The sequence below is a fragment of the Danio aesculapii genome, chromosome 4 (assembly GCF_903798145.1).
Source record: "Danio aesculapii chromosome 4, fDanAes4.1, whole genome shotgun sequence".
Taxonomy (NCBI): domain Eukaryota; kingdom Metazoa; phylum Chordata; class Actinopteri; order Cypriniformes; family Danionidae; genus Danio; species Danio aesculapii.
This window is the reverse complement of record NC_079438.1, coordinates 38,994,719-39,022,001: the sequence shown is the minus strand read 5'-3', so window position 1 is coordinate 39,022,001 and position 27,283 is coordinate 38,994,719. Positions and strand designations below refer to the sequence as shown.

The 27,283-nt window shown below is 35.9% G+C and overlaps 3 protein-coding genes across 3 annotated transcripts in view; 1 reads left to right on the top strand and 2 right to left on the bottom strand.

The window, feature by feature from the left end:
• Window positions 1–5,517: 5,517 nt before the first annotated feature.
• Window positions 5,518–13,328, bottom strand: sinup (siaz-interacting nuclear protein). Its single transcript, XM_056456363.1, has 6 exons — window positions 12,697–13,328; window positions 12,014–12,065; window positions 11,771–11,900; window positions 11,635–11,680; window positions 8,641–8,774; window positions 5,518–5,787 (listed from the first exon to the last, which is right to left on the bottom strand). Exons 1-6 carry the CDS (start codon window positions 12,869–12,871, stop codon window positions 5,518–5,520), a joined length of 807 nt encoding a protein of 268 aa, XP_056312338.1. The 5' UTR covers window positions 12,872–13,328.
• The window catches only part of ccdc146 (coiled-coil domain containing 146), a 27,861-nt gene continuing 13,496 nt past the window's right edge, over window positions 12,919–27,283 (top strand). The window contains exons 1-8 of the mRNA XM_056455612.1: window positions 12,919–12,996; window positions 13,510–13,677; window positions 20,193–20,485; window positions 22,904–22,961; window positions 24,325–24,501; window positions 24,589–24,662; window positions 24,735–24,962; window positions 25,506–25,708. Coding sequence (XP_056311587.1) covers window positions 13,516–13,677; window positions 20,193–20,485; window positions 22,904–22,961; window positions 24,325–24,501; window positions 24,589–24,662; window positions 24,735–24,962; window positions 25,506–25,708 — 1,195 coding nt within the window. The 5' untranslated portion in view covers window positions 12,919–12,996; window positions 13,510–13,515. The remainder of the gene's footprint in view (window positions 12,997–13,509; window positions 13,678–20,192; window positions 20,486–22,903; window positions 22,962–24,324; window positions 24,502–24,588; window positions 24,663–24,734; window positions 24,963–25,505; window positions 25,709–27,283) is intronic.
• On the bottom strand, window positions 14,133–17,070 carry fgl2a (fibrinogen-like 2a). Its single transcript, XM_056455610.1, has 2 exons — window positions 16,376–17,070; window positions 14,133–15,509 (listed from the first exon to the last, which is right to left on the bottom strand). Exons 1-2 carry the CDS (start codon window positions 17,016–17,018, stop codon window positions 14,797–14,799), a joined length of 1,356 nt encoding a protein of 451 aa, XP_056311585.1. The 5' UTR covers window positions 17,019–17,070; the 3' UTR covers window positions 14,133–14,796.

Here is a 27,283-nt window from a genome sequence, read left to right as displayed (position 1 = left end):
CACACTCATACACTACGGCCAATTTAGCTTATTCAATTCACCTATACTGCATGTCTTTGGACTGGGAAACCGGAGCACCCAGGGGAAACCCATTTGAACACAGGGAGAACATGCAAATTCCACACAGAAATGCCAACTGGTCCAGCCGGGGGTCGAACCAGTGACCTTCTTGCTGTAAGGTGATCGTGCTACCCACTGTGCTTCCTGTGTTTATTTTGTTGCTGCATAAAAAAAGAGTTCAGCACATACATATCTAATTGCTGCTCATAGCAGTGTGGGTAGTTTTAGGATTTAGGAAAACATGCAAGTGTGTATCAAACTTCTTTGTACTAAATGTGAAGAATGATATAGTCACTAGGTTTTTATCAGAAAACAAAGCTGAAAAAGCATTTCAATGTCACCTAGTCTAAAAGTGTGCATAACAACACCTCAGAAAGATGAGCAGATCAAGGCGCCTGCTATCCAAATGTTATTTCCTGTGTTGTTTCTGTTTTCATCCCATGTTTATAATTTCCAAAGGAATTTGAATCATTTCAAGGTTCCATTGCAGAAAAGCAAGTGGACCCACTTAGACTCCAAATGGTTCACACATGGCAGGGCCTCCCTGTTCTGTCAGTTTGTAGAGTTTCAAGGCACAGACAAATGGGGCAAACACACATCTCTAAAACAACCCTGGCACACTCATTTAGGTTTACACAAGAGTCCTTACTTACTAAAAGTGAAGAATGACATTCCATAAAACATCTGCTGCATACACAGAAGGTACATGCATGCATGTCTACAGTCTTGCTTCATCCCCTGTGCCATAGTTTGGTTGCCACTTTTCTTTGTGTTTGGGATGCATATAGGAGACCTGACTTGTTTGTTGACAGACCTAACATGCTGATTTTGTTTATGCTCCCTTTTCTGTGATTTCCTCCTGGCACAATCCATACTTGTGATGTGATGTATGTATGAATGTGGAAGAGGCAGGGTTTACTCTCACACATCTGTAGAGCAGCTTCACTGTGCTGGAGCATGTCTGTGTGTATGTTTTGAGCCGGTGAGACTGTTATGTAGCTGTGATGTGGCGCCAGTGTTGTGGTTTCCCCATCTGTATTAAAATATAATTGAGTGACTCATCCATAGCACAGACAGTAAAGTACCACTCTAAACTTTATAGACTTGAACGGCAACACTTTTATTGGACAACATTTGTACTTGCAGACAAGGACCAGGGACAGCCAGAATGTGTTTGAAGATGTCTTCAGACATACTTATAGATTCTTAATTTTCTTTTATTGTTAGTCATCGCGTCTTTGTTCAGTGTATAAATTATAATATAATATAATATAATATAATATAATATAATATAATATAATATAATATAATATAATATAATATAATATAATATATTATAATATAATATAATATAATATAATATAATATAATATAATATAATATAATATAATATAATATAATATAATATAATATAATATAATATTTTAATTCTGTATATTTGGCTTAAATTTAATAAGAGTTAAAAAAATGTTAGTTTAAGAATTAGTTTATGTGATGCTGCAAAATAGTTGGAGAAAAAAAATTTAAATTGCAATTTTCAGAATTTCAAAAAAATGGCACAATGAATGGAACATGAAATTTAAAGGTGGAAAGACTGAAATATTATTGTAAAAAATGCTACAGCAATTATCTTTTTTTTTCTTGTGTACTTATGAATTTATGTATAAAAATCATGATTTACTGTCTAAAGTTCCATGCAAAAATGTGGAAACTTTCTTTATTTTAATACAACTCAAAAACTTAGCTTTGCCGTTTTGTAAAGACCTCATCTGTAGATCATAGGAAGTCCTACTTTTTTATTAGTTCTTGTGTTAAGACTTTGGCTTATGATGTCAAATACTAAATACATATTTTTTTAGGATTTTAACTTTTTATTGATTTTCTTATTTGCACATAGTAATGGATATCAAAATCAAATACAGAGCAATAAGATATAAACAAAGCATTGAAAGGAAAATATTTGTTTTGGTTAATTTACTATTTAACATAATTTACATTTATTAGTTAATGTGCATTAAAATTTATATGCACATTAAGTGATAAATGTAAATGATCTTAAATATTAAATAAACCAAAACAAAGCACACAACACAAACAAAAAGGTGTTGCCATTATTATTATTAAGCCATTATTTTGTCTCGTTACATAAAGCTAACATTGCGTGTCATTAAAATAAAGTTCAATCTTTCTACGTAAACTGGAGGAAAGTTTTTCAAAGCTACTACTTATCTTAAATCTGATATCTACTCAAATATAGGAGGTCTTCTAGAAGATTTCCAGTTTTTGACAATCACCCGTCAGCCTAACATGATTCAGTTAACTCTCGGTGTTTCAGTTTTATTAATGTTACTTAAGGCACAGTGGTCACCAAGTATGTATAAATTTGGGCAAAAGTCATACCGGGTCTGCAATATCATTACCAAAAAATTCATGTACCTCTCTTCAAAATATTGGACCTCTGGGCATTCCCTTAATACATGAATCAAGTCATCCTCTTCTTCCAGGACTATTTTTCTAAAACCTGCTCTAACAAGTCTTTTAGGAGTTCAGTTGTATAAGAAACCTAAAAAGATTTTAAAAAGCTGTGTAAGATGGGTTCTAATATCTCTAGGCATTAAATTTCAAATCCCAGCAATTTTACGTCAGCCCTTATCTTCAAATGTGCATCCTAAATCTTTTTCCCAGATTATCTTAACTGCAAAACTGATATTTTGACTTATTTGACCAATGAGTACAGCATAATATTTAGAAGCCTCATGCCCAGAATGCGGACCATCTTATTAATATTTTTACCCTTAAGAGTCAATGAGGGGCAGCCAACTTACACTTGTGAGCAAATATCTTACAACATACATTATTTTTAATTATTATTAATAATAATAATAATAATAATAATAATAATATATATATATATATATATATATATATATATATATATATATATATATATATATATATATATATATATATATATATATATATATATATATATATATATATATATATATATATATATATATATATATATATATATTTTGGGTGAACTATCCATATCTCAAGATCCTATTAAACAAGTCCTGTGGTAACTTGTTCACAAATATAAAAGAGGGTTAAAGTCTAAGGTTATCAAAGGATATTTTCTGCTGAATATAAGCGACTATGAATATGTGCATATTCTGCCTTTAATCTAATTCTAATGACAGAGTTGAAAGAGTAATGAGGTACTGTTGTATGATCTTGTTAGATGATCTCATTGCCGATCAATGTTGGAACGCTTCATGGCTTTGCCTATTTGCTTTAACTTGCAGCACCTGCAGCTTCCACAATTCAACTATACCCAGCTACACTATATGTCATAAGAAACTCTAAATCAGAGAGGAGTACCATTCTTTTGTATTTATATGTTAATGCTGAGATTATGTATTCATCTGGATGAGTAAAACTGAAACATCTTTTTGTTGTTTCAGTTCTTTTTTGCAGAGCAGCTGAACGCATAAATATCAAAGGTTTGGCTAAGCTTGGTAGTTGGATTTTTTAAGTAAAAGAGTTGGAGGACTGCCAGCGAGACCAGCAAAACCCAAATAAGAACATTTTAATCATTCATGGATGTCGTTACATCGGATAAAAAATATTTAACAATTTAAAATATTTATTAAATAAAACATGTAGGACCAACATTCTATTCACACTTCATAAAAAATAAAAAAGATAAAATAAATATAATGAAGCTAAATGTGATGAACACCTGTGTGTCCAAAAGGATCAGTTTGAGAATAAAGTGAAAGCAAAGTTTGTGCTGAAAAGCTCAGCTTAATTTGTTTGGAGATATACTTAATGATATCAAGTGATAATTTAATGTATTACGTAATAATGTTTGTGCATTAAGTGTACATTAAATGTCCATATATATTTTAGTGTCACAAAGATATTCATATTTTACTTAATTTACATTAGAATGAATATATATATGAATAAAAAGCATATTAAATGCTTGTCTGTTTTGCGAAATCAAAATATGGGTGAAATGTTTAACATAATATATACGTTTATATTTAAAATATTTAAGCAATATATTCTGAGCTCTACTTATTATAATAGAAATATTGTTTCATTATTTAATTATATTTTAGGTGATTAAAAATGCAACGCTGTCAAATGGGAGTTAAAGTATAGTCGTATAATTTCAAAGCATGAAAAAAGGATTTCAGATTTAAAAGTAAGTCTTTTCAATTCTCATCGAATGATTCTTGTTTTAGATTTTGTCTAACAAAGTTTAAATATTATATGAACAATAACTAAATCATGGTAAAAAAATATATATATTTTTTAAATTAAGCAGGGATTTTAAAGCTTTTTTACAGCTATTATTTTGATAATTAAAAATCTCTTCTCATTTTTGACCTACATGCAGAAGGAAATATTCATAACTTTCATCTCAAAGTACTTCTTTGTAACAGTACTGGATATTTGAACAGCAGATAGTAAAATATAATGGCTGTTTAAGACGTTTTAATGGGAGGGGAAAATTGCCATATATTTTTAGCCTTGCCCTTGCCACAGTTCTGTAAAGCTCTAAACCACAGTTCTCTCCGTAGTAAATCTATAAAATTGGTTTTATAGTTTTTCTAGCGCTATCTTTTGAAGGCTCTGTGGCTTTTCCATTTAAAAATGAGATATTGGCCCAAATTTGTCGACTGAATTCAACCATTAGCAGTTGTAACACGGCTGTGAACAAGTCTTAAAAGCTAGACCTTTTGACAGAAAGCTGATAAAGTTTTACAAACTCAATGTACTTTATTAAAAAATAATTTTTTTTGTTATTATTCACATACAAAATGCATCAATCATAAAATCCACTATCACTAATTAGTGTGGAAGTCCATATTCCTTAACAGATTCAAGCTAGATTTGTACCAGAATTTTCAACTTATCAACCATTGTTTATGATAAAGAACCTTCCTCAACATCTGGTTTCATTCGACATAGAGTTTGACCTAAAATGCATGACCCATTGTATACTGTGGTTTTCTGTTAACAGATGTCCGTCTATCTGTCTTTCATTCTGTATATCACTGTTTGCTTGAGTTCAAGTTGATAGCAAAAAAAACAAAACAAAAAAAAATTAAACATTTCTCTAGCCAAGTTGTGTTAAAAGCAGCAATTAAACTAAAATGATTGATGATAACGAAACATTAACATTATTTTTCAAGATTAATGAATGATTCCAGAGTTTGTAAACAGTTAAAAACTCTGAGAGAGGCAACAAGTGAGACGAGTTTATTTGAAAAATGCAAAGCATTAGTGAGATCAAAACCAGATACAGTAGATCCTAATAACCCTTGAAATTCCAGCTGCTGAAACCCTATCAAAGACTGTCAAACAAAACCGTGCTCCCAAGAGCTTGATATGGTGATGATGAGTCAGATCCTGAATCCAGAAGTCATAATATATCTCAGTTTACCCCTTAATAACAGCAATTGCCATAGACAAAACATGCCAAAAGTGCAAAGGAGTGCAGTGTCCTTGCTTCTGCTCCAAATGGTTATCATGGTCAAACCAAAGATAAACGGCCTTGTTGTCCTTATGTCCAGCTCCTCCCATTGTGATTTCCTCCTTTGCTCCCCTTCTCTCATCTTGAAGCCAATTCCTGCAGTACGGAGACTTGCCATTTCTCATTTTCCCTTGAGTTACTTGTCTCATCTCTGGCTCATTTTCCAACCAATGCTTCTGGAATTGCAACATTTTATAAAAAAAACTTCTTTAGCAGTTTTCTCAGCTGTTTCTTTTGAGATATTTTCAAAGACAAGTTACTTATAAAGGGTGTTAAATATGCTAATTTCTCAATTTGCTTATTGGCAAAGAGTTCAGATTTATCCTTGTTTGTCCTGGTAGGAAATTTGTCCCTTTAATAACAGAATTAAAAGCAGTCTTTTCTCATGATTCCACATAGCTCAGGCTACTTTTTGCGCCACATTTTGTAACGAAAAATGGAAAGCTTTTGGTCACTCTATTTTAAGGTACAATTCTCACTATTAACAAACCATTAACTATGACTTTTGTCTCAGTAAACACCTAATTTGCTAGTTATTAATAGCTATTAAGGTAGTTGTTGGGTTTAAGTATTGGGTAGAATTAGGAATTTGCTGTAGAATAAGATGCAGAATATGTACTTTACGAGTACTAACAAACAGCCAATATCTTAATAAAAGGCAGGTTAGGCACTAGTCAATAGTGAGGATTGGTACTTAAACTAAAAGTGTTACTAAAATTTCTGTGGATGTTGGCTGTTCATTTACATGACATGGGACCTGAAAACTCATAGAAAATTGGTTTTAGCGTGCCTGAAAACAATAGCATTATCATCTTTGTGTAAAATACAAAAAATAAATGTGTGACAATGGTAATGCATTATCTTGTGTTCAGTTTACAGACATGCACATATATAGTTCAATAATGGCAGATGAAAACAGTGTGTTTATGCTACTCAAGATTTTGAGTTTACTAACACTTAGTTTCCAGCAAAACTGCTCGTTGCTTTTGTCATCTTGATTGTTTGCATTGGTGCCTTCCATCTGTACCCATAAGCAGGCAATTCCAAGTTTCTCGTAAGCAGTGGTGGAAAAATCATACTCGAGTAAAAGTACCATTACTTGCTCAAAAATGCAGTGCAAGTAGAGTAAAAGTTACTCTAAAAATACTACTCTGAGTATGAGTAAAAAGTTGAATTTTTAAAAGTACTCAAGAGTAGTAAGTATTAAACTGTGAAAGCGTTTACATGCAATTTGTGCATGTGTGTGAAAACGAAACATTCTGTAATGCGTTTAGTGAATGTTTGGTTACGGTTTTGCCGATTTCAGTCATAACAGTAGACATCAGTCATCTTCCCATCAGTGACATACAGTCTAAACAGTCTCTCTGTCATTGCATGTAAAGATTGGACATCTTCTTGGACACTTGTAATGCTTCCAAGCAGTTGGCTGCGTTTATAAAACACCCATGTATTGATCTTGTTCAGTATGATGTGATTTACTTTCTATGTGCGATTTATTGGACAGTAATCACAGGAGTGATTATGACATTATGCCAATCCCTATGGACAAGAAAAAATAAAGTAGTGACTGCAGTTTGAAGGAACATAGTGTTGTAAAAGTACCAATACAGCACTAAAAATGTACAGTAAAAGTATACATTTTTAAAACTACTTAATAAATTACAATTCCTAAAAAAACTACTAGTAATTTGTAATTTGTTACTTAACACCCTTGCCCATAAGACAGTTTGATTGGAATGCCCATTAATGTCAGAATTCCAACTCATAGGAAACACAACTACAAATGCTGTTGAATGGATGATGTTTTGATGATTTCTGAGTCATTTCACCTCAGCATAGACACACTCCTGAGCAGTTAAAAGTGAAAAATGGCTGTCGTAATCCTGATTTAGCGCCTGTTATCCACACAATAAAGGCTTTCTGAAGAAAGCAAAGCTATGAAATCCTAGTCAAACAACGATGTGCAAGCATAGTACTAAAATCGATTAGCAATTTTGTTCACCTTCACAATGTAGCACTGACGTATCCGAGGCTGAGGCTCAGACAGAGTGTGGGAATAATGTGAAACACGGCAGTACGGTTTGGCTGGTTCCCAATGTTTCCTTGTGTTATGTTTGCAGGTGGCTCAACAGGAGACATGGAGGAGGAAATGAGCCAGAAGGCAGAATAAAAAAGTAAATCAGGAGGTTGACAGCTGAGAAACATAGATTCATGAATTATATTTGATAGATAGATAGATAGATAGATAGATAGATAGATAGATAGATAGATAGATAGATAGATAGATAGATAGATAGATAGATAGATAGATAGATAGATAGATAGATAGATAGATGGATGGATGGATGGATGGATGGATGGATGGATGGATGGATGGATGGATGGATGGATGGATGGATGGATGGATGTATGGATGGAAAGAGAGAGAGAGAGAGAGAGAGAGAGAGAGAGAGAGAGAGAGAGAGAGAGAGAGAGTTGCAGTTTAAAGATTAAAGGGATAGTTCACCCAAAAATGACAATTCTGTTGTCATTTACTTCTGTTGTTCCAGTTCTATACATTTATTTGTTCTGCTGAACTCTCTAGGATCCAGAGATCTATTTGTTACTGGTATTCTTCCAAATATCTTCATTTGTGTTTAGCAGAACAAATAAATGTGTACATTAACCAAGACACAAGTAAACAATGACAATTTTCAGTTTTTAGGTGAACTATCCCTTTAATTGATATGACAGCAAAATGTCTATCTCAGATGTCTATTTGGCAGAACTAATCTATCAGCTTTGAATATCTGAGCTGATTTATACAGCATTGCAGATGTTAATCTCATAACATTGCTTCCTCTTTAGTCTCCTTTGCACCTCCCTTGAAGAGCTGGCAGTTTTTAAGAGGACTTGTTCACCTATAGGACTTCAGCCAGCAAGCCAGATGGTGCACCCTTTTCTGCTCTCCTTAAATGACTGGGGTATGAGGGGGAGAGACTCCACTTACTGAACCTCTTCCCACAGCTCATCTTCCACAGATGTCTGACCTTTGGGTCAAATTTAAAGATCGTGAGTGGACAGAAAGCCCCATGCAAACATCTGCACAAATGCAGCACAGGCTGACTCTTTCCAAATCTCAGCACAATGACCCAACACCACTTCAACAGGATGGCTGGTCGACCTGGAAAAGATATCATGGTGGAGATCTGCATCACAGTTCTCCCGCACCAGCTTGAATCACAGTGACATTAATGACCCATTTTTATTGGTAAAGGGTTTTTTTGTAGGCTATTTTAATTGCTCTTTAAAAGCAGAGTCTTGAGTTTGTGTCCTTATTTGGGGTGAAAACAGGCCGTTTTAATGTGCCTGTTGGTTAATTTCTGCTATGTCCTTTATAGTCACGCTTTAGAAGACATTTGCCCAAACATGAAACCTTTTCTCTTTAGAAACTGTAAACAAAAGACGATTCAGAGACACGCATTTGTGTAATTTGTGATGCATGATAAGACATTGTAGACATTTTGTTTTTGCAGCAGTTTTTCCCCTCTGGCTGTTTTTGTTTCAGATTTTACAAGGTTTTTGAGTAATATATTGTTTCTACACGTCTCCCGCATTTAGCGAGTGTCAGCTTTCAGGTTACAGAATGTCCCTCCGGGCTCCATGGCTCTCCAGAGTTATAATTTTGGTTTAAGATAATCACAGAGTATTCTTCATGTTGCGCAAAGCTTTCATGGAAATCTTTCCATTCAGTACCTCAGCCGAGCTGCTTTTAAAGAAGAATTGTGTGCTTCAAGAAAATTTGTTGTGGTTTTTTCCAACTTTGAAGCCTTGAAAGATTCACACGCATAACTTGAGGACAAAATGTTACGGTTGTCCTGGTGGAACATCTGAATATTTAGATAGGTGGCATTTGCAAATGTTTGCACAGTTGTATTTGCAAGCAGACTAAATTATAAACCAGAAACGTAACCACATATGACTCTTGAAGCAATATGTTTCACCGTGTGGCTTCAGTATAGATTTCACAGTCTGTTTGTTGCAGTATTTTCATTTCCTTATGCTAGAAGGAAAATCCAACAGGATATGACTTCTTTAGATGACTGTGGCCGAGATGGGAGCTTCTTCCTGGTGGAATATAGCAGCACTGTGGTTTGAGGCTTTTCTGTCCGTATATCTGTCAGTTCCAGGCTGCTGCTTTTTCTTTTCTCCAGAGAGTTCCGGTCTATGGTCTCTGGCAGACAGACATTGGTAATTACTTCCATCCTCGGCCACAGCAGAAATGTCCAGTGAAGAGCAAATATCCTATACATCCACCCGCTCATAATTGTCTATGGAGAATTTGTTCTTTACGCTCATGTTTTGGATTCTAATCTCCCATCCTGTCTTTTTCCATGGTGGTGCAGACAGAGATGACATTTTCAGTCATTGTTTCCAAATTCCCAAAATATTTCCTTACATACCTACAGCATGAGAAATACAGTGAAAGTTTACAAGTAAATGTATTTGGATGGATTTACCTGTAGTATGACACTACGAATAAGCCTTTTTTTTTTTTAATAGGCTTCTGGTTACATAATAATGGCCTCCTCTGAAGCACTGCAACGAGCAAAAGCTTACAGGCACAAAAGTGGAGATCCATTGCCCCCTCCTGGAAGTGTTCAGCAGGAACCAGAAAAATAGTTAAGTGATAGGCACGGCATCATCTTCCAAGAATGCATTTATCAACCTCTTGTAGCAACATGTTGTTTAAACCTAGTCATTGCTATAAATCAGACAAAAAAGCGCTGTTGTGGGTCATTACTGTCATGCTAGTGCCTTTTATAATATCAGCTTTTGGTTAATTTACTGGTCAAGTTAAAACCACTTTAAAAAAGTAAACCTTTGTAGCATTAATGAAAACATTTCATGTTACATATTAATAGACAAACAAGGGAATTAATTCATCAAAACTAACTTCATTTTATTTTGAAAAGCTATTATTATTATTTTTGAGGTATGGCTCAAGTGGAAGCGTCCTCAGCTTTATTTAACATATTTATGCAGGTCATCTACAAATTACGTTTATATAAAGGAAAATAAAAGGATGTGATGTGCTGTTATTCTGTACCATAACATTGTGTCTAAGTTAAAGGGATAGTTCACCTAAAAGTGAAAAATTACTTACCATTTACTTCCAAATCATTATTTATTATTTTTCTATTTATTATTTCTATTCTGTTGAACACAAATGCCAATATTTTATAGCCCACTGACTTCCATAGTAGGAAAAACAAATGCTAAGGGAATCAATGTCTTCTTTCATCTTTTTTTGTGTTCAACAGAAGAAAGTCAAAAGAACAAGTGAAGAGTGAGTAAATAACTATTTTCAGTTTTAGGTGATTTCCCAGTACTGGAAGTGCATTCCCTGCATAAAAACATATGCCAGTGTAGTTGGCGGTTCATTCCACTGTGGCAAGTCTTAATAAATCAGGGACTAAGCCAAAGGATGAGTGAGTGAATTATCCCTTTAATGTATTAATTCAGGTTCGTGCGTTGACAAAGTGGGTAGTGCTGTCACCTCACAGCAAGAAGGTCGCTGGTTCGAGCCCCGGATGGGTCAGTTGGCATTTCTGTGTGTAGTTTGCATATTCTCCTTGTGTTCGCATGGGTTTCCTCCAGGTGCTCTGGTTTCCCCACAGTCCAAGGACATGCAGTGTTGGTGAATTGGGTAGGCTAAATTGTGAGTGAATGAGTATGGGTGTTTCCCAGCGGTGGGTTGCAGCTGTAAGGGTATCCGTCACGTAAAACATATGCTGATATGAAAATTAAATAACTATCACCGTATATAAAATAAATAACTTTCAATGGCTGCTTGTAGGATGTGAAAATAAGACTGTTCCTATTTTTTTTTAAAGATTTACACTACTTTTTACTAACCAATTCAAAAGAACTGCATAGAAATTTAAAAAAGGGAGTATTTTTATTAAAAAAATATTTTAAGACAAATTCTACACATTATTGACAGTTCTGGGAACAGGTCTCTGACTATACAGATGGCTTACTCAGAGGTTTGTATCTTCTCACTGGATGAGCTCTAAAACTTGAACACTGAAAAGAAAAAAAAAAAAAAAAAGTCAAAATTAGACTTGTATGACACAGATTCGGAGTAATAGACATTTCAGTGGAAAAGACACTTACGCAAACTTGTTCTTGTATCTGGCGCATTTCTTTCATCTTCCTCTCACGCTCAACTTTTCTTGCAGCATCACGTGCATCAAAAGAGAAAGGCTTAAAACTGGTCAATCTTTGCAGCCGTACACATTCATGCCTTCAGATGAGGTAAAAAAAAAAAAAGAAGATTGATATAAATATACATATTTATATATCAGTTGAATGTGTAATTACACTTTTTACCATGGGATGTAAATAGAGGTTTCTTACAATCTGACTGCATGAGCAGCAAATGAGGATCCAGATCGACCATCTGCAATGACTGCCAAAAGTGAAAAACACATCAGATTGCCCTGGTGCAAATTTGCAAACTATCAACCATCGCAGTCAGAATGATCAAACTAACAAAGAAACACAAACTAATTTGCTACTTACGTTATGCTACAGTATGACACTACTAAGTAATTTCACAGTTTATATCATGTATACTGTGCCGCAAGCCCTGCTATATAATGAAAATTTTAGAAACTTATGGATAAACCTACATACAGCAGCTGCATTGTAATATTTTGTAGTACAAACATTCAATACACTTATGAGCATCAACTCAAACAGATTTGAGTGTCCATTTTTAAAACCACTTCACCGGTGTTTCTCTACCACTAGAGGGCCTCAGCAAACCTCCAAAGTCAAGTCTACAAGGGGACTTGTCTTGTATAATAATGAAGACGCCTCATTTTAATAGAGCGTTCTCTTGATCTGACCGTTTTTACGCGACATACTATATTTTACACACCAAGCTGTAAAACGTATGCCCAACACATTAATAAAAAATATATACTCAAGCGAAACAAACACTTGACTTTAAAGGGACTTGAAAGACTATGTATAACAGATGCAGGACAATGCAGAAAGACCTCAGTACAGCATATGCAAGTGCAATCAACTCCTACCAGTTTCAGAGCTGTCGTGTTTTTGCAGGGGGGAAACGACTGCCACAGCGTACTTTCGCTTAGGGGAGAATGTTAAAGGTGATTTGCGTTTAAATACACTTATGTAATTCTTATCCGTTTCCGAATGCAAATCTGTGAAAGAAACTGTCAAAAGAAGAAACAAAATAGTGACCATTTGATTTGACGTGCGCGCGCTGGTCTCGTTGTGAAAAAGTTGCTATGGAGACTGGGTCGCGCGCTACAAAACAATGACTGAAACTGCAGAGATTTAACGGGGGAAGAACTTATAAACAGGCCACGGTGAGTTTGTGCGAAAACATGGCAAGAAACAACTCGCTTGACATAAAATAACCCCAAAATAAATAAAATCGTGGTTTTACAGATAGTTGTATGATTACGGGGTCAGCGGTGAGTTTAAGGAAACTGAAATACAGAACAGCTGTTCAATACTATTAAAATGTATTAATCCCGTTTAAAATACTAGAAACCTAACGTTACCTGAATGAGTCTGTTTAACGTCGGTTTGTATATTGTTACGGAGAGTCATAATGACGGTCGAATGCTATTGTGACGACGCGGTTGAGAAGTTTTTTTTTCGGTCAACTGATTTCTCTGCAATGAAGCTTGGGCCTGTTTACTTAAGCTTAATTATCTGCTGCAAATTGATGTTAATTATCTGCAGCTGGAGTGTGACCTGCCACAGACGCTCTTTAAATACATTTAGTTGGGAACGAAGATTGTTTGTACAATTGGACAATTTATTAATTTATTTAGCTTAAAATACAATTTGTCTTTAAGTACATTTTTGTGCAGGTCATCATGAGCCAGGCAGAACGGCGGAGCTCTTCGCCGTCACATGATGACCAACAAGAGTCTAGTGAGAGGGCCACGCCCATTTCTGCTCTCGCTCCAGAGGTTGATTTACATCAAGAACAACCTGCTGTCCTGTCATCAAATCCAGCCTTGCAGTGCTTGGAACAGGTAAAAGCTTATTGTTACAATAATAAGAAATAACATAAAACAAAATAAAAGGTAAAATAAAAAAAAAGTTTCCCTCTACAAATATTTAATTCACTGGGGTCATAAAACTTGCACTCATTAAATCAAAATACTGATTCCTCTTGGTTTTGAATATACCATGACACTGGTCTGTTTATTACTCTGCATACTGTGGTACTGTGGCTTTAAAATAAAGTACAGTCTAATGAACATAAAACATACTTTTAATTATGACGAGCTCTCACCAAACATTTTTTTTTTGTAATATAGGCGACTACTTAAAGGTCTATGAATTATTATTACATAAATTTAATTGCCCTATGTCTACTGAGATTTTAGTAACAAAAGGTTCAAGCATTTCAGTTTAATGTTAGCATAGTTTCTGAATAAATGTCAGATTATGTGAGATATAAATCAACAGATTTGAGTCAACTACAGTATGTTCCTTTTAAAGTTTAATTTGTTTCATAGAAATGCAAATATACCCTTAAAATCACAAATTAAGGTGTTTAATATACATTCCCCAATATACAGTTTCTGAAAAAGCAAGCTTATAACAATTTTTTTTTAAAAAGGGGAGGGGTGGGCATTTATCCCAATCTTAGCCATATAGCAATACTTAAAAAAATAAAAATCTTTAAATACCGTCCCATACTGTCAAAATAAATAAGGTTCATTTCCTGTTGATGACAGTAATTTGCATAAAATATTTTTGTTAAATATATCCCCTCTCTTTCCTTAATTCCACCAGCAATCATTGACAAAGGTAATGTAAATCATAGTAGCTATTATCAAATTGGTTCTATTAATAATTGTATCTACAAAAAAACTTACAAACAAATCAACTATCAGTCATCCATGGTGTAGCAAACCAGTTAAACACAAGGTGGCAGTAAGACACACAGACAAAATAAACAATACAATCAACCAAATTGTTGGTATATTTAAAACATAAGCTGGTTATTATTTCTATGCACCTTGTGATGTTTAAAATACAGATTTATTTTATGGCAGTTCTGTTAATGTCTGTGGATTTGCATCACAATTTGTTCTTGAGGAAAAGTTTCCCACAAAAATAATAATTTCTTCATGTGAGTTGCCTTAGGGTGCATAATTCTTTGGCCTTATCATCATTTTAACATTTTTGTAAGCTTGTCTGTAGTTTGTCGGATAGTACTCAGAGGTGGCATTGGGCCACGTTCCCCAAAAAATCCCATCCCTTTTCCCTTTGTACTTTGTTTTGTAGTATTTGCCATTGAGGTTTGCTGACATGCAGGCATCAAACCACCATCCCGAACCATAATACGCCCCACAGTTGCCTGAGGGGTATCTGTCATTGTCCTTATCCGGCGTAGTGAAGAACTTCTGATCATGGTTGAAGTGTTTGCTAAACTGCAAAGCGTTTCCAGCTGTCCCCGAAAACCCGCTCACAGACAGCCGATAATGGAGGAACTCATTGGACACATAGAACTGATCATATTTGGCATATCCACGTGTGCCCTCCGAGTCTTCCAGCTCAATGCGCAGGATCATGTCCTTGGCTTTGGTGAGCAGGTGGATTTTATCATTACCAAGCCAGAATTCACTGTTAAGGTTCCCAAAGCCCTTCTTGTAGTCAGCCCAGGTGCGGTTGAAGCTCACGCTGCCGTTGATTCGATGCTGTAAGACGGTCCACCCACCTCCAAATGACTCCATGTCACAATACACCGCAAAGCTACCATTCCTGGGATCAGGGGTCACCTGGTACACCTTGTTTATCCTCTGCCCCAGCATGCTAATGTCTGAGCAGTCTCTGGGAGTGATGTTTGAGAGGTCTGTGTATAGAGAGAGATGACCTTTAAGCATGCTTTATCATTTTACACATTAAAAAAAGTCTTGCAATATTACAATGTATAACATTTTACAATATGTTTTATGTTTTGATCATTTGGTTTAATGGGGCTTATTGCATTTATTTAATCATCATGTGATTTTGTGGTCAGGGTTCATCGCCACTGCAAGTTTTAATTTTTGAAATGCAAACACTGACATCATTTGTTTTCATTCCACTTGATTTTGAGAAATTAAAGTCAGAAGATTTCAACGAGGACCCGCAAAACTATTCCTGTTGTTGAGTTCACTCTGCTGGCAGGAAACTGGCAGAATATCAAGCAGAATACATTTCAATGATAGCCACTGTTTGGATTAGTTGATATAAAACTATTTACTTGACGTTTTTGTTTGTAAATGATATAAAGATTTGAAAGTATTGGGTCAGTAAGTTCAGTAATTGTTTATTACTTAAAAAATAAAGGGTGCACAGGCATTTATATTGCTAATAAATAGTTTTTCAGCTTTTAAGCTTTTCATTCATCAAAGAATCACACATAAACATTTTTTTATCAAACAAAATAAGCTACGTAACATTTTTAACCTTGATAATAACACAAATGTTTTTTTGAACTTCAAATTAGCATATTAGAATATTTCCTGAAAAATTGTGTAAATCTGATGACTTTTTACATTTTAAATTTAAATAAAAAATGTTTTATTCTATTCTTGACCAAAAAAATGTAAACATAAAAGACTGCATTAGAATCGAAGACCACATATACAGTTTACAGAAGGCAAAAAAGTCACTCAATTCAATTCACTACATAATTTTCAATAGAAATTATTAAAGTTGTCTCATTTAACTTACGTTGAAGTTGTAGTTGTTGACCAGGACATGAAGTGCAGGTGCTGCTGATTTTATTGACCATCCCAGTGATGTTCTCAACTTTTCTGTCCACTATATTCTCTACATTTTGCAGATTGAGGAGGTTAAGCTCCTCTAGGCGGCCCTGAAGGGAGTTGATCTGTGCACGTGCATTTTTCAGGCTGCTAGACATGCGGTTCATCTTCACCTGCATATTTTGTACAATGTCATTATCACTGTCGTTCCCATTCCGAATAACTCTCATGCTGGTTTGACCTCGACTCTGCTCTCCCTCTGTTGGAGGGTCACCACTGTCCTTCTGCAAGTTGAGGTCCACTTGTTGCAAGCTGCACTCCAGACAGGAGCTCTTTAACCTGTTTACTGTCTCCTTCAAGCTTTGCAGTTCCTTCACGGTCTTCTCTAGTAGTCGGAATTGTTTGGGAAGCTGGATAGTCATCGGTGGCATTGTGATCTGATATGGGCACTCCTCCTCATCCTCACACTTCCCAGCTGGCCTCAGTCTCACCTGGGAGCAGCTGGAACCTCCAGGTGCCCTGTCCAAAACCCCAGACGGGCCACTGCCAGAAGCCTCTACCTCCTGCCAGATGGCTATCAGCAGAGAACAGCACACATACACCAGTTTCATGATCTCAGTCTACAGTGATCCACACAGAGAGATAGAACTGGAGCGAACTGCCTCAAAGTGCAACAGTTTTGCCATTAATATCGAGAGAGAGAGAGAGAGAGAGTGGGTGGAGCAGCAGTGCATTGCATAATTGTGTAGTCGACAACGCAGTTAGAATTCTGTGGAATATAGGACCACTCACCATTTTTCTTAAAACACAGCACTATGACTAAGTGTGTAGGAATGATAGTTTTGTTTATTTTGAACTTACAGTAAATGAAGGAATGTGTGAGCAAGATAAACCAGATGGGTAGTATAGTGCTGTGAATGACAATTTGCTGTTCATTTTCAGGTCATCCAAAATATACCATATACACTTTTAATTAATTTTAATTTAATTCAATAAAAAAAAAAATATATATATATATATACACTAACCAGACAATTTATTAGGTATACCTTACGAGGACCGTGCTGGACACTCTTTTATCTTCAGAATTGCCTTAATCCTTCGTGGCATTGATTCAACAAGGTACTAGAAATATTCGTTTGGTTTTGATTTTGGTGCATATTGACATGATAGCATCGCGCAGTTACTGCAGATTTGTCGGCTACACATCCGTGATGCAAATCTCCCTTTCCACCACATCTCAAAGGTGCTCTATTGGCTTGAGATCAGCTGACTGGAGGCCATTTGAGAGCAGTGAACTCATTGTCATGTTCAAGAAACCAATCTGAGATGATTTGTGCTTTATGACATGGCGCGTTATCCTGCTGAAAGTAGCCATCAGAAGATGGGTACACTGTGGTCACAAAGGGATGGACATGGTCAGCAACAATACACAGGTAGGCTGTGGCGTTCAAACGATGCTCAATAGGTACTAGTGGCCCCAAAATGTGCCAAGAAAATATCCCCCACACCATTACACCACCCTCACCAGCCTGAACCTTTGATACAAGGCAGGATGGATCCATGCTTTACGTTGTTGATGCCAAATTCTAACCCTACCATTCAAATGTTGCAGCCGAAATCGAGACTCATCAGACCAGGCTACGTGTTTTCAATCTTCTATTGTTCAATGTTGATGAGCCTGTGCGAATTGTAGCCTCAGTTTCCAGTTCTTAGCTGACAGGAGTGGCACCCGGTGTGGTCTTTTGCTGCTGTAGCCCATCCACTTCAAGGTTCAACACGTTATGGGTTCAGAGATGCTTTTCTGCATAGCCCGGTTGTAACAAATGGTTATTTGAGTTACTGTTGCCTTTCTATCCAGTCTGACCTCTGGCATCAGCAAGACATTTGCAAGACTTTTTTCTCTTATTTAGACCTTTCTCTGTAAACCGTAGAGATGGTTGTGAAAATCAAAGTTGATCAGTAGTTTCTGAAATACTCAGACCAGCCCGTCTGGCACCAACAACCATTCAGAGTCACTTAAGTCACCTTTCTTCACTATTCTGACTGCAGCAGATCGTCTTTACCATGTTTACATGCCTAAATGCATTGAGTTGCTGCCATGTTATTGGCTGATTAGAAAATTACTTTAATGAGCAGTTGGAGAGGTGTACCTAATAAAGTGGACAGTGAGTGTACATAGACCTTAAAATTCAAACCAATGGCTACTTGCAAAAAACAAACAAACAAAAAACCAGGCAAAACAAAACTCATGCTTCTGGCTCCTCACCATACATTGATGTCTTATGAAGTAAAACAATTGGTCTGTGCAAAAAGCTGAATGGTAATTACAACTTCAATCCACAGCCTCTGCAATGGTCCTCATGAGCACATTCAAGACAACAGTGATGTGTATTAGATGTTGAGAACTTGTAAAAAGCCAAACTTCACAATTGACACTGTGCTCGGTTATCCACTTAAGACATTCTGTTTGTTGTAACTTTGCAACTACATGACAACTAACTCTTAGAATTTTAAGGAAGATTGTTTTAATTGTTTGAAAAAGAAGGTCAGCAAATAATGACAAAATGTTAACTTTTGGGTTAACTAGCTCTTTAGAAAGTCATATTTCTTTTTAGTCTATTCCTTTAAGTGCTGTGGTGTTTTGAAAAAACTGTCATCATTAATTTATTGCTGTCATGTGTTTACATTATGGATTGCTAATGTGTTTGTTTTGGCATAGAATTTTGTGTCGTCACAGAGCTGTTTTTTACTGTAGTATTGGCCGAAATACAAACAAGCTTTGTTTGGGACTTTGTTGTAAAAGAGAAACTGTAGTGTTTATTTAATCTGGTGCAGATGTACTCAGACATCTGCCAGACATAGCTTCACAGTTTCTTTTACTTCTTCTTGCTTCTCTTAGGCCTACGTCTTTTGTTTATGCATTGAATTGGTTCTGCAGTTCTTTTTTAAAGTCTTACTCTAATCTTAAAAACAACCTGTATTGTTCTTTTATCTTTCCCTATGGTATCAGCATACATAGATGAACTGCCTATTGTAAAGTTTGCTCCAGTGTCTAACTTCAAAGCTGATTCTCCACATGTGTGCCTCATGATTTCTCATAAACTTCACAGTAACTACAGTATGTTTAGACTCCTGCTCTGTGCCGGAAGTCTCAAAAATAAAAATGTTATAAAATAGGAACTGATAACGCGCATGTTGCTTCTCAAGATAAATGTTCAGCAAAAGTCAAAAACATGGCTGCATAACTTTCTAGTAAATTTTAGTATAACATTGTCATTGCGAGATTTGTTGCAAAATGACCATAAATGTCACGTTCACCATTGTTTAAGGTGAAATCTATTCTAAAATTTTAATTTTAATCAATTTATGTGTGTTAAATCAAGCCTACATCATAGCAATTAATATTGATATGAAGGATTTTCAACAGCAGACCCTAGGCCTCTGGGAAGCATTTTTCAAATCTGTTTTACTGCATATCTTAGTTCAAGCACTCAAACATTTTGTTTAGATTTAAAGGAGAAAAACACACATATTCAGACTTTGTGCTGATAATCAGAGATGCTTATACTGGATAGAAAACTTGAGTGGTCAGATAAACACACTCAAAGCTTATGTACTTTCTTTTCCATGGTGGAGATCTGATGCATGGCACATATGTTGATTTGCTCTTAAGAGACACCTTCAAACGAGTCCAGACAACATATATCTGTTTAAAATGCATTTAGGCAAATTTTTATTGGACTGTTGGATTGTTGATCATTCTTTTTATCTTTGTTTTACAGCTGTTCTCCACTGGAAAGGTCAACGGGGAAAAAGTGGCTCGTCTTAAAGCCAGTTTCAACCTCTTAAATGAAACTCTCAGAAGTTCTCAGGAATCTGAAATGAATCTGATCCTGGAGGCGAAGACCTTGCGCATGACATTAGAGCAGCAAAAACAGGAGCTGGAGAACGCTGAACTTTTTCCTGAGGGACCGGATACAGAGGTCAGCAGACTCAAGCAGACACTCCTGCAGTACTACAACCAACTGAAGGAGGACGAAGAAAGAGATTATCAGTTGCAGTTTCAGTTTGAGTGGTAAGATGCTCTGGAAGATCACATTATGCAGCTCATTTTTATAACATCTAATACAGTGCATAAACCAGTACAAATTTAGGTTGCAAAAAGGCAGAGCCAGTTATAATATGGTGCATACATTCTACCGTCAAAAGATGTGCGAAATAATTGGTTATGTGTTATTTTGGAAGATAAAATTGGATGCTAATACCAGTACAATGACTACTGCAAACCTTAGTAAATGTAAATAACTTCCTCCTTTAAATTTAGCATCTGAAAGGGAAACTCTTACAATTGCATATGTAAAAAAAAAACAAATGCACTAATGTTTCACTTCATGTCTTTAGTAAATAATGATATTAGTTTTCACACTGGTGCAAATTGTTAGTAATATCCTGAAATTTGATCCTACCCATCGGAATATGCCGCCAACACTATATTTGAATGTTTCGAAGGTTGGGATTAGGCTTTGAGGTGGGCAAGGACAATATTACATCTTCATATCACACCACTCCATATGAAAGCTTGACAATTTAACAGGTACTGTAGCATATTTCGACATCAAGATATGCTACCTACTTTTTGAATGTAAGGTAGGACAAATTGACAGAACACTGTCCCTTACTCTGGGTGCGGGGCATTTAGTGTCCTCTCACTAAAGGTTATTGACTTCAAGTGACTTAATCTGCATTCCTTCTAACATTCGCCTTCTTGTGTTAAACAATTTTTCTCGCCTCCAAATAATTCAGCAGGGAAAAGAACACTGTATGCTGAATCACGACCCACACCACTGCTAGGATGTTTTTCTAGTGACTTCTGCAAGAAACTTAAAAAAACAGGCAGAAGCTATATCAGATAATGAGTTGAGAGAAAATCTTTTAGAAAATTGTTGGCAGCTGACTTTGGAGACATGCGTTTGTGCATGAAGGTTCCTCACAAAACTGATTCAAGACAAGTCTTTTGAGACAGCAAAATGATTCAATCATGTGTAACAAAATAGAGAAAGCTTTGGTGATATCTAAGCAAATATTTGCTTACTACAATACTAACCTTTTGCTAGAAATAATATCAAAAATGGTAAAGGCTGGTGAAAATTGTACTGCTGTACATTTACACTTAAAATGACACCCAAGCGTAGCTTCCAAGCATCATCTTTATATTTAAGCTCAGCTGCCAGAAATGGAATGCACATGATTGTGTGATATCAAAAGCAGCAAAGGATACATCTGTGCTGCCTTAAAAAAATGATCAGATGAAAGAATCTATGGAGACAGGAAGTAAAGATCTGCTTTGGTCGAGCTTTGATGTCCTCCTACCTTGGAATCCATCCTTTGAAGCAGGATTTTCAGATGCAGCCTAATAATGTGTCTTGTAATATTTTGCTATGAAAATCTAATACATTAGTGGTGAGGTGGTGCCACAAAAAAGTTATTAAAGTTCCCCTATTATGATTTTTCAAATATTACTGTTGTGTGTGTTTCAACGTCTTGTTCAAGTAAAAGATCAAGTAAAAGATTTTTAAGATATTTACATAATTCTAGCATGTTGTTATCAAGGACTGCAGGTCAACAATGTCTGTTTTGACCCTTAAACACTATAGTTCAGTTGGTATTATCAAGTATGTCAAGAAGATACTGTTGTCTGTTATACTGTCTTTAAAAGCCTGTTCACACAAAGGTCTATAACAATAACTACTAATAAAAATTCTAAAATCACAATGAATTCTAGAATCGCATTTATGTTTAATGTAATTTTTTAATGCTAATTACTGATAGAACATAAACAGCGAACGCTACCTTAAAGAGCTTGAACTTTTAAAGAGAAAGACGATAAAGCTGCTGCACTGCACTTTTATTAAACACACCTATAATGAACATTTATGTGGATGTTAATATAGTTCTAGTCAATGCTCTTGTTATGAAAGAGCCTTAGGAACCTCTGTACTAGAGATATACAGTACAGTATACAATATGCAATACGATAACTGTATTTTATGCTTGTCAGATAGTCAAGTATTCCTACTGCAGGCATATTACAGCCAGATGTAGTTTCTACACATGTGGCTATTTTGTCCTGAGCGAATCCTTCATCCCCAGCCAAACCAACATGGATTCACATTGCACAGCATGCTTTCGCTCACTGTAATAATCTACTGCTTTGATGGGATGGTCCAGCTTGCACTGATAGCAGTATTAGCATTCGGCTAGAATATTTGTACATGTGGTTTTCACACAGCTTGTTATTGCACAGCTTTATCATCTAAAATGTTCAATAGCAGGCACAACATTTATAATTGTGAAATTTCCTGTGTGCTTAAACGCTTCTCAATTTGTATAATTTGCATTTATTAGTTCCTTTTTATTTGAATTGGTTTACATCCTGATTTCTGTGAATGCAAGTATGTTTTTTTTTTTACAGAATTTTATTTCTGCTTTTTAGTCTTAAAGAGGAAAAGCTCTGTCTTGAGAAAGAATACCAGGATCAACCTAAACAGGCTGTAAGTATTGCTAGGGCATGTGACACCTCCAGCTTAATACATTATTGGGTTTTCCGATACACTGTAAAAATGCTGGGTACTACACAATTCCTTCAGAATCAGAATCAGAATCAGAAAGAGCTTTATTGCCAGGTATGTTCACACATAAGAGGAATTTGTTTTCGTGACAAAGCTTCTACAGTGCAACAGGATTACAGAGACAGGACAAAAAACAGAGAATAAATATATTTAAAAAATATAGATGAAATACATGTTCTCCCAACACAAATTGATTGTTAACTTAATTTTTTTTTAAATAAAAGAATCAAGTTGTCCCCCCCCCCAAATTTTTTTTTTTTATCGTGTTGTTATGATTCAGCTCATTTTTTAATAAGTAGCTTGAAGCAGTGTGTGTGCATTAAGATGCATTATACTTAGGGCCAGGCAGAATCTGTGGACATTTTTTGCTATTTCTGCTATTTAAAAAAAAGAATAAAAAAATCTGCGGATTTATGTGGAATGATTTTAGGAGTATCATAACTAAAAACCTAATTAAGGTAATAAAAAATAATACATTTATAACTTATTTAATGTTTTCTATGCAAATCCAATTAGATACACTTATTTGGTAAACAAAGCAAGTCTCTCATATAATATCTCTACTAAAAGACAGAAAATATTATTTTACAAAGTGTTTTATAAATAAATAATATGAACACTTTAATATTACTATTAATATATCATAATATTATTCGTGAAATTAATTAAAAAACTGAATAAATGTATACACAATTACACAAGTAAATACATAGACTCAATGACGGGCTAAAAATCGGCACCAATTTGCAAATTTCTGCACACACAGATTCCATGTGGGCCTAATTATACTGTAACAATTTAAAAATCATGAAAGCCCATGTAGAAATATAATTTTTTACTTAAATTACTAACGAATTTTAGTATCTGTTATCTGAAAATCAGTTACAAAGTCATTATGTCATCATATAATGTTAATTGTAATAAAGCTGAACCGGAATTGTCCTTGCCAAGATTTGAGTACATAACATTTCTCTAATTATTTATTGTTATTTTATTTTTCTATGTTATTAAGTTAACTAGGCTTTAACTGGGGTTAATTATGAAAGTCATTCGATAGCAGTTTGATCTGAAGTCAATCAAAAAAAAAAAAAAAAAACAATTAATAAAAAAACTGCTTTTATTCCAGTCAAATATAAAGAAATAAGACTTTCCCCTGAATCAAAACATTATTATAGGAAACACTGTGTAAATGTCCTCGTTCCATTAAACATCACTTTGTAAATATTTGAAAAAGAATCAATTTTACAAGAGGTCTAATAATTTCATTTTTTGTAAATCTCCTCAGGAGCTAGAAAGTAGGTACACGACCCTGAAGAACAGTTGTGAGGAGGTGAGGAAAGAGGTTCTTAAGCTTAGACAGGAAGTGAGGACTCTGACTGAGAGCATGGAGACTCAACAGAAACATATAAAGATAGAACAACTTGAGCTGGAGGTTTTAAAAGATCGTGTTGAGACCAATGAGGTAAGCAAGACCTGTTAAGCTGCAATATTCGCCTATGAGCTACTGGATGTGGAGTTCATACTGCATGTTAACAATGTCTTTCACCAGGCTGAGCTGGCTCAGGTGCTCCTCCTACCTGTTCAACTGAGAAAAGAGGTCGACAGGGTTGCCCACAAGAAATCGTATGTGGCTTATTGTAATGAAGGTACACAAATGACTGCTAATATTTGACTAATCATCTTTTTGTTTCATAGGGAGCTGGAGAAGCAGGTTGCAAAGATAGAGCAACATCGTATGGATAATGTGGAGCATCAGAAGAGTTTGGAGGCAAAATGTGAGGAGGTGAAGGAGGCCACAAAGGAGGTGGTACGAGAACAGGAAGGCCACAAGGCTCAACTGGTGACTGCAGAGAACAAACAAGATAGACTTCTCACAGATCTGCAGATGGCTAAAGCAAAAGAGGCAGCATTCATGGACCAAAGGTTTTTTCATTATTTCAGGACTTCTAAACATTAATTCTAAAATCTAAAATCCTCATCTAATGTGAGGACAATCAAAATATTTGACCCTCTCCACATTCATGATGTTTGCAGAAATTAAAGTCAAATTATTGTAGTTGGGTAAAATTGTATTGCTTTGAACAGGAAACTACAGCAGATATTGTTTTCCCATTAGCCATAAGCATTCCTATTTTTTTATTTTTATTTTTTTTAGCAAAAATCATAATAGTACCTCCATAACCTCAAATAGAAAAAAACAACAACCAACAAATAGACACAAATGAGAATGTCACTCAAGAGAAGAGAACAATTGACCACCACTACCTCAGCCACTGAGTCTTTGTGTAACCAATTTATTTAGTTTTACAATTACATAATTCAAAATATACTTCTATAAGTTGATGTTTATTCAAAAATGTAATGTAATACAGTTGGTTTAGATTATATTTAATAAATTTGTCATTGCAGTATGTGAAAAGGGTCCATATTGAGTAAATGTCCTATACTGATTGCTTTGGACTACAGGGGTCTGTTGGAAATTAGCATGGAGCAGATTGTTGCTGAGTTCATGTCTCTGCGCGATAAACTGGCCCGAGATACAAGGCTGAAAGACAAGCTTATGTTAGCCCTGAAGAGAAATGAACTGCAGCTGAAACAGGCCAGAGACGCTCTCATTAACACTCAACAACTGCACGAGAGGATCCAGGCTCAGGTGAAAAACACATCTAGTTTCTTACATTTACATCTAGAAATCCACATCCAGACAAATTTTGTCATAAAATATATTGTTGTAAAATTGGCCATTCAGTCCACTGTGGTGACCCAGAAAAATCAGGGACCGAAGGATAGTGAGGATATTGTCATAAGTAGTAATATCAATAATTAATCATACTTTAAAATCATTTTCCAGATGTTTCAGGGTTTATTGCAGGGTAATTATTGCAGAAGCATTTATTTTGTGACGTCTGTCTTTCTGTGGAATAATTTCTTTCTCACGTTATGTACAGAAACTCTGATGAATCATAGTTATTTTAAGAGAATAGGAACTGTTAGTTCCTTTGGATTTTAAAGATTTTCATTGTGTCAGAGACACAATAGTGTGTGTGCTAGCACTTGTGCGCATACTGTCTTTCCCCCCATAATTTCCTGTCTGCTCTTTAACCACTACAATAAAATGGAAAAACACCCCAAAATGCAGAAAACATCTGAAACTTGATGTCCTGTGGTTTGACATATTGTACTCTATATAAAACTTCTATAATCATCATCATGTTAATTCTTTAATTATTGTCCCGACTGCTTTTATAAGCTGATATTAATCAAGATCTTACAACAAATACTATACTATAAATACAAAATTTTGTCTTACGATTTAAATTTAGTGGATGTAGAGACATGCTATAAGAAAATATGAAGTGATCAGTTGCAGAGTTGTGTGGTTTAATTTTTACCACAGAAAGAGACAGTCTGTTATGAAGCGGACAGGAGACAGAGGTAAGGAAACGTTAGGGTGTTTATTGAATGACAACAAGGAGCACATGAAGGATAGCCAGGAGGATCAGGAATGATGTTGGGGTCTTCTCCTCCGTGGCTGGGTAACAGGAATACACGAGGATGGACAGCACACACCAGATACAGCTGACAGAGGATGACACAGACTTGGAAGGACTGGAAGACAGGACGATACGGGAGGACCAGGAAGACTAGGGAGGAATACAAAGAGAACAGGTAAGTAAATCGTTTGTTTAGCTGAGGATGACTACGCTGAGTGGTCGCTCAGTTGTCCGCTTTCGTCGAGACGAGCCCGGACAATGAGCGACTGGAGTGCTGTGCTTTTATCTGGTGCTCGTGAATGTGATGCAGCTGTGTGCTCATTAGAAGTCAGGTGATGGTGATCTTCGTGAGTGGGGATCGTGAGAGCCTGACCAATCCGTGACAGTACCCCCCTCCCCAGGGCCCGCTCCTGAGGGCCGACACCTCCGACGCCGTGGTGGTCTCCCTCTGCCTCTAGGCGCTGGGAACTCAGGGTGGCTCTCATGAAACTCCACCATGAGACTAGGATCGAGAATATCAGCTCTGGGAACCCATGTCCTTTCTTCGGGGCCGTACCCTTCCCAGTCCACCAGGTACTCCAACTGGCCACCACGACGTCGGGAACGCAAGATCTCCTTCACTGCGTAGACGGCTCCTTCTTCTAGGAGCAGTGGAGGAGGGGGTTCCTCTTCGTGGTCAGGCTCTGTGGAGGGAAGAACAGGATCGTGATAGGGTTTCAGGAGTGATACGTGGAATGTAGGGTGAATACG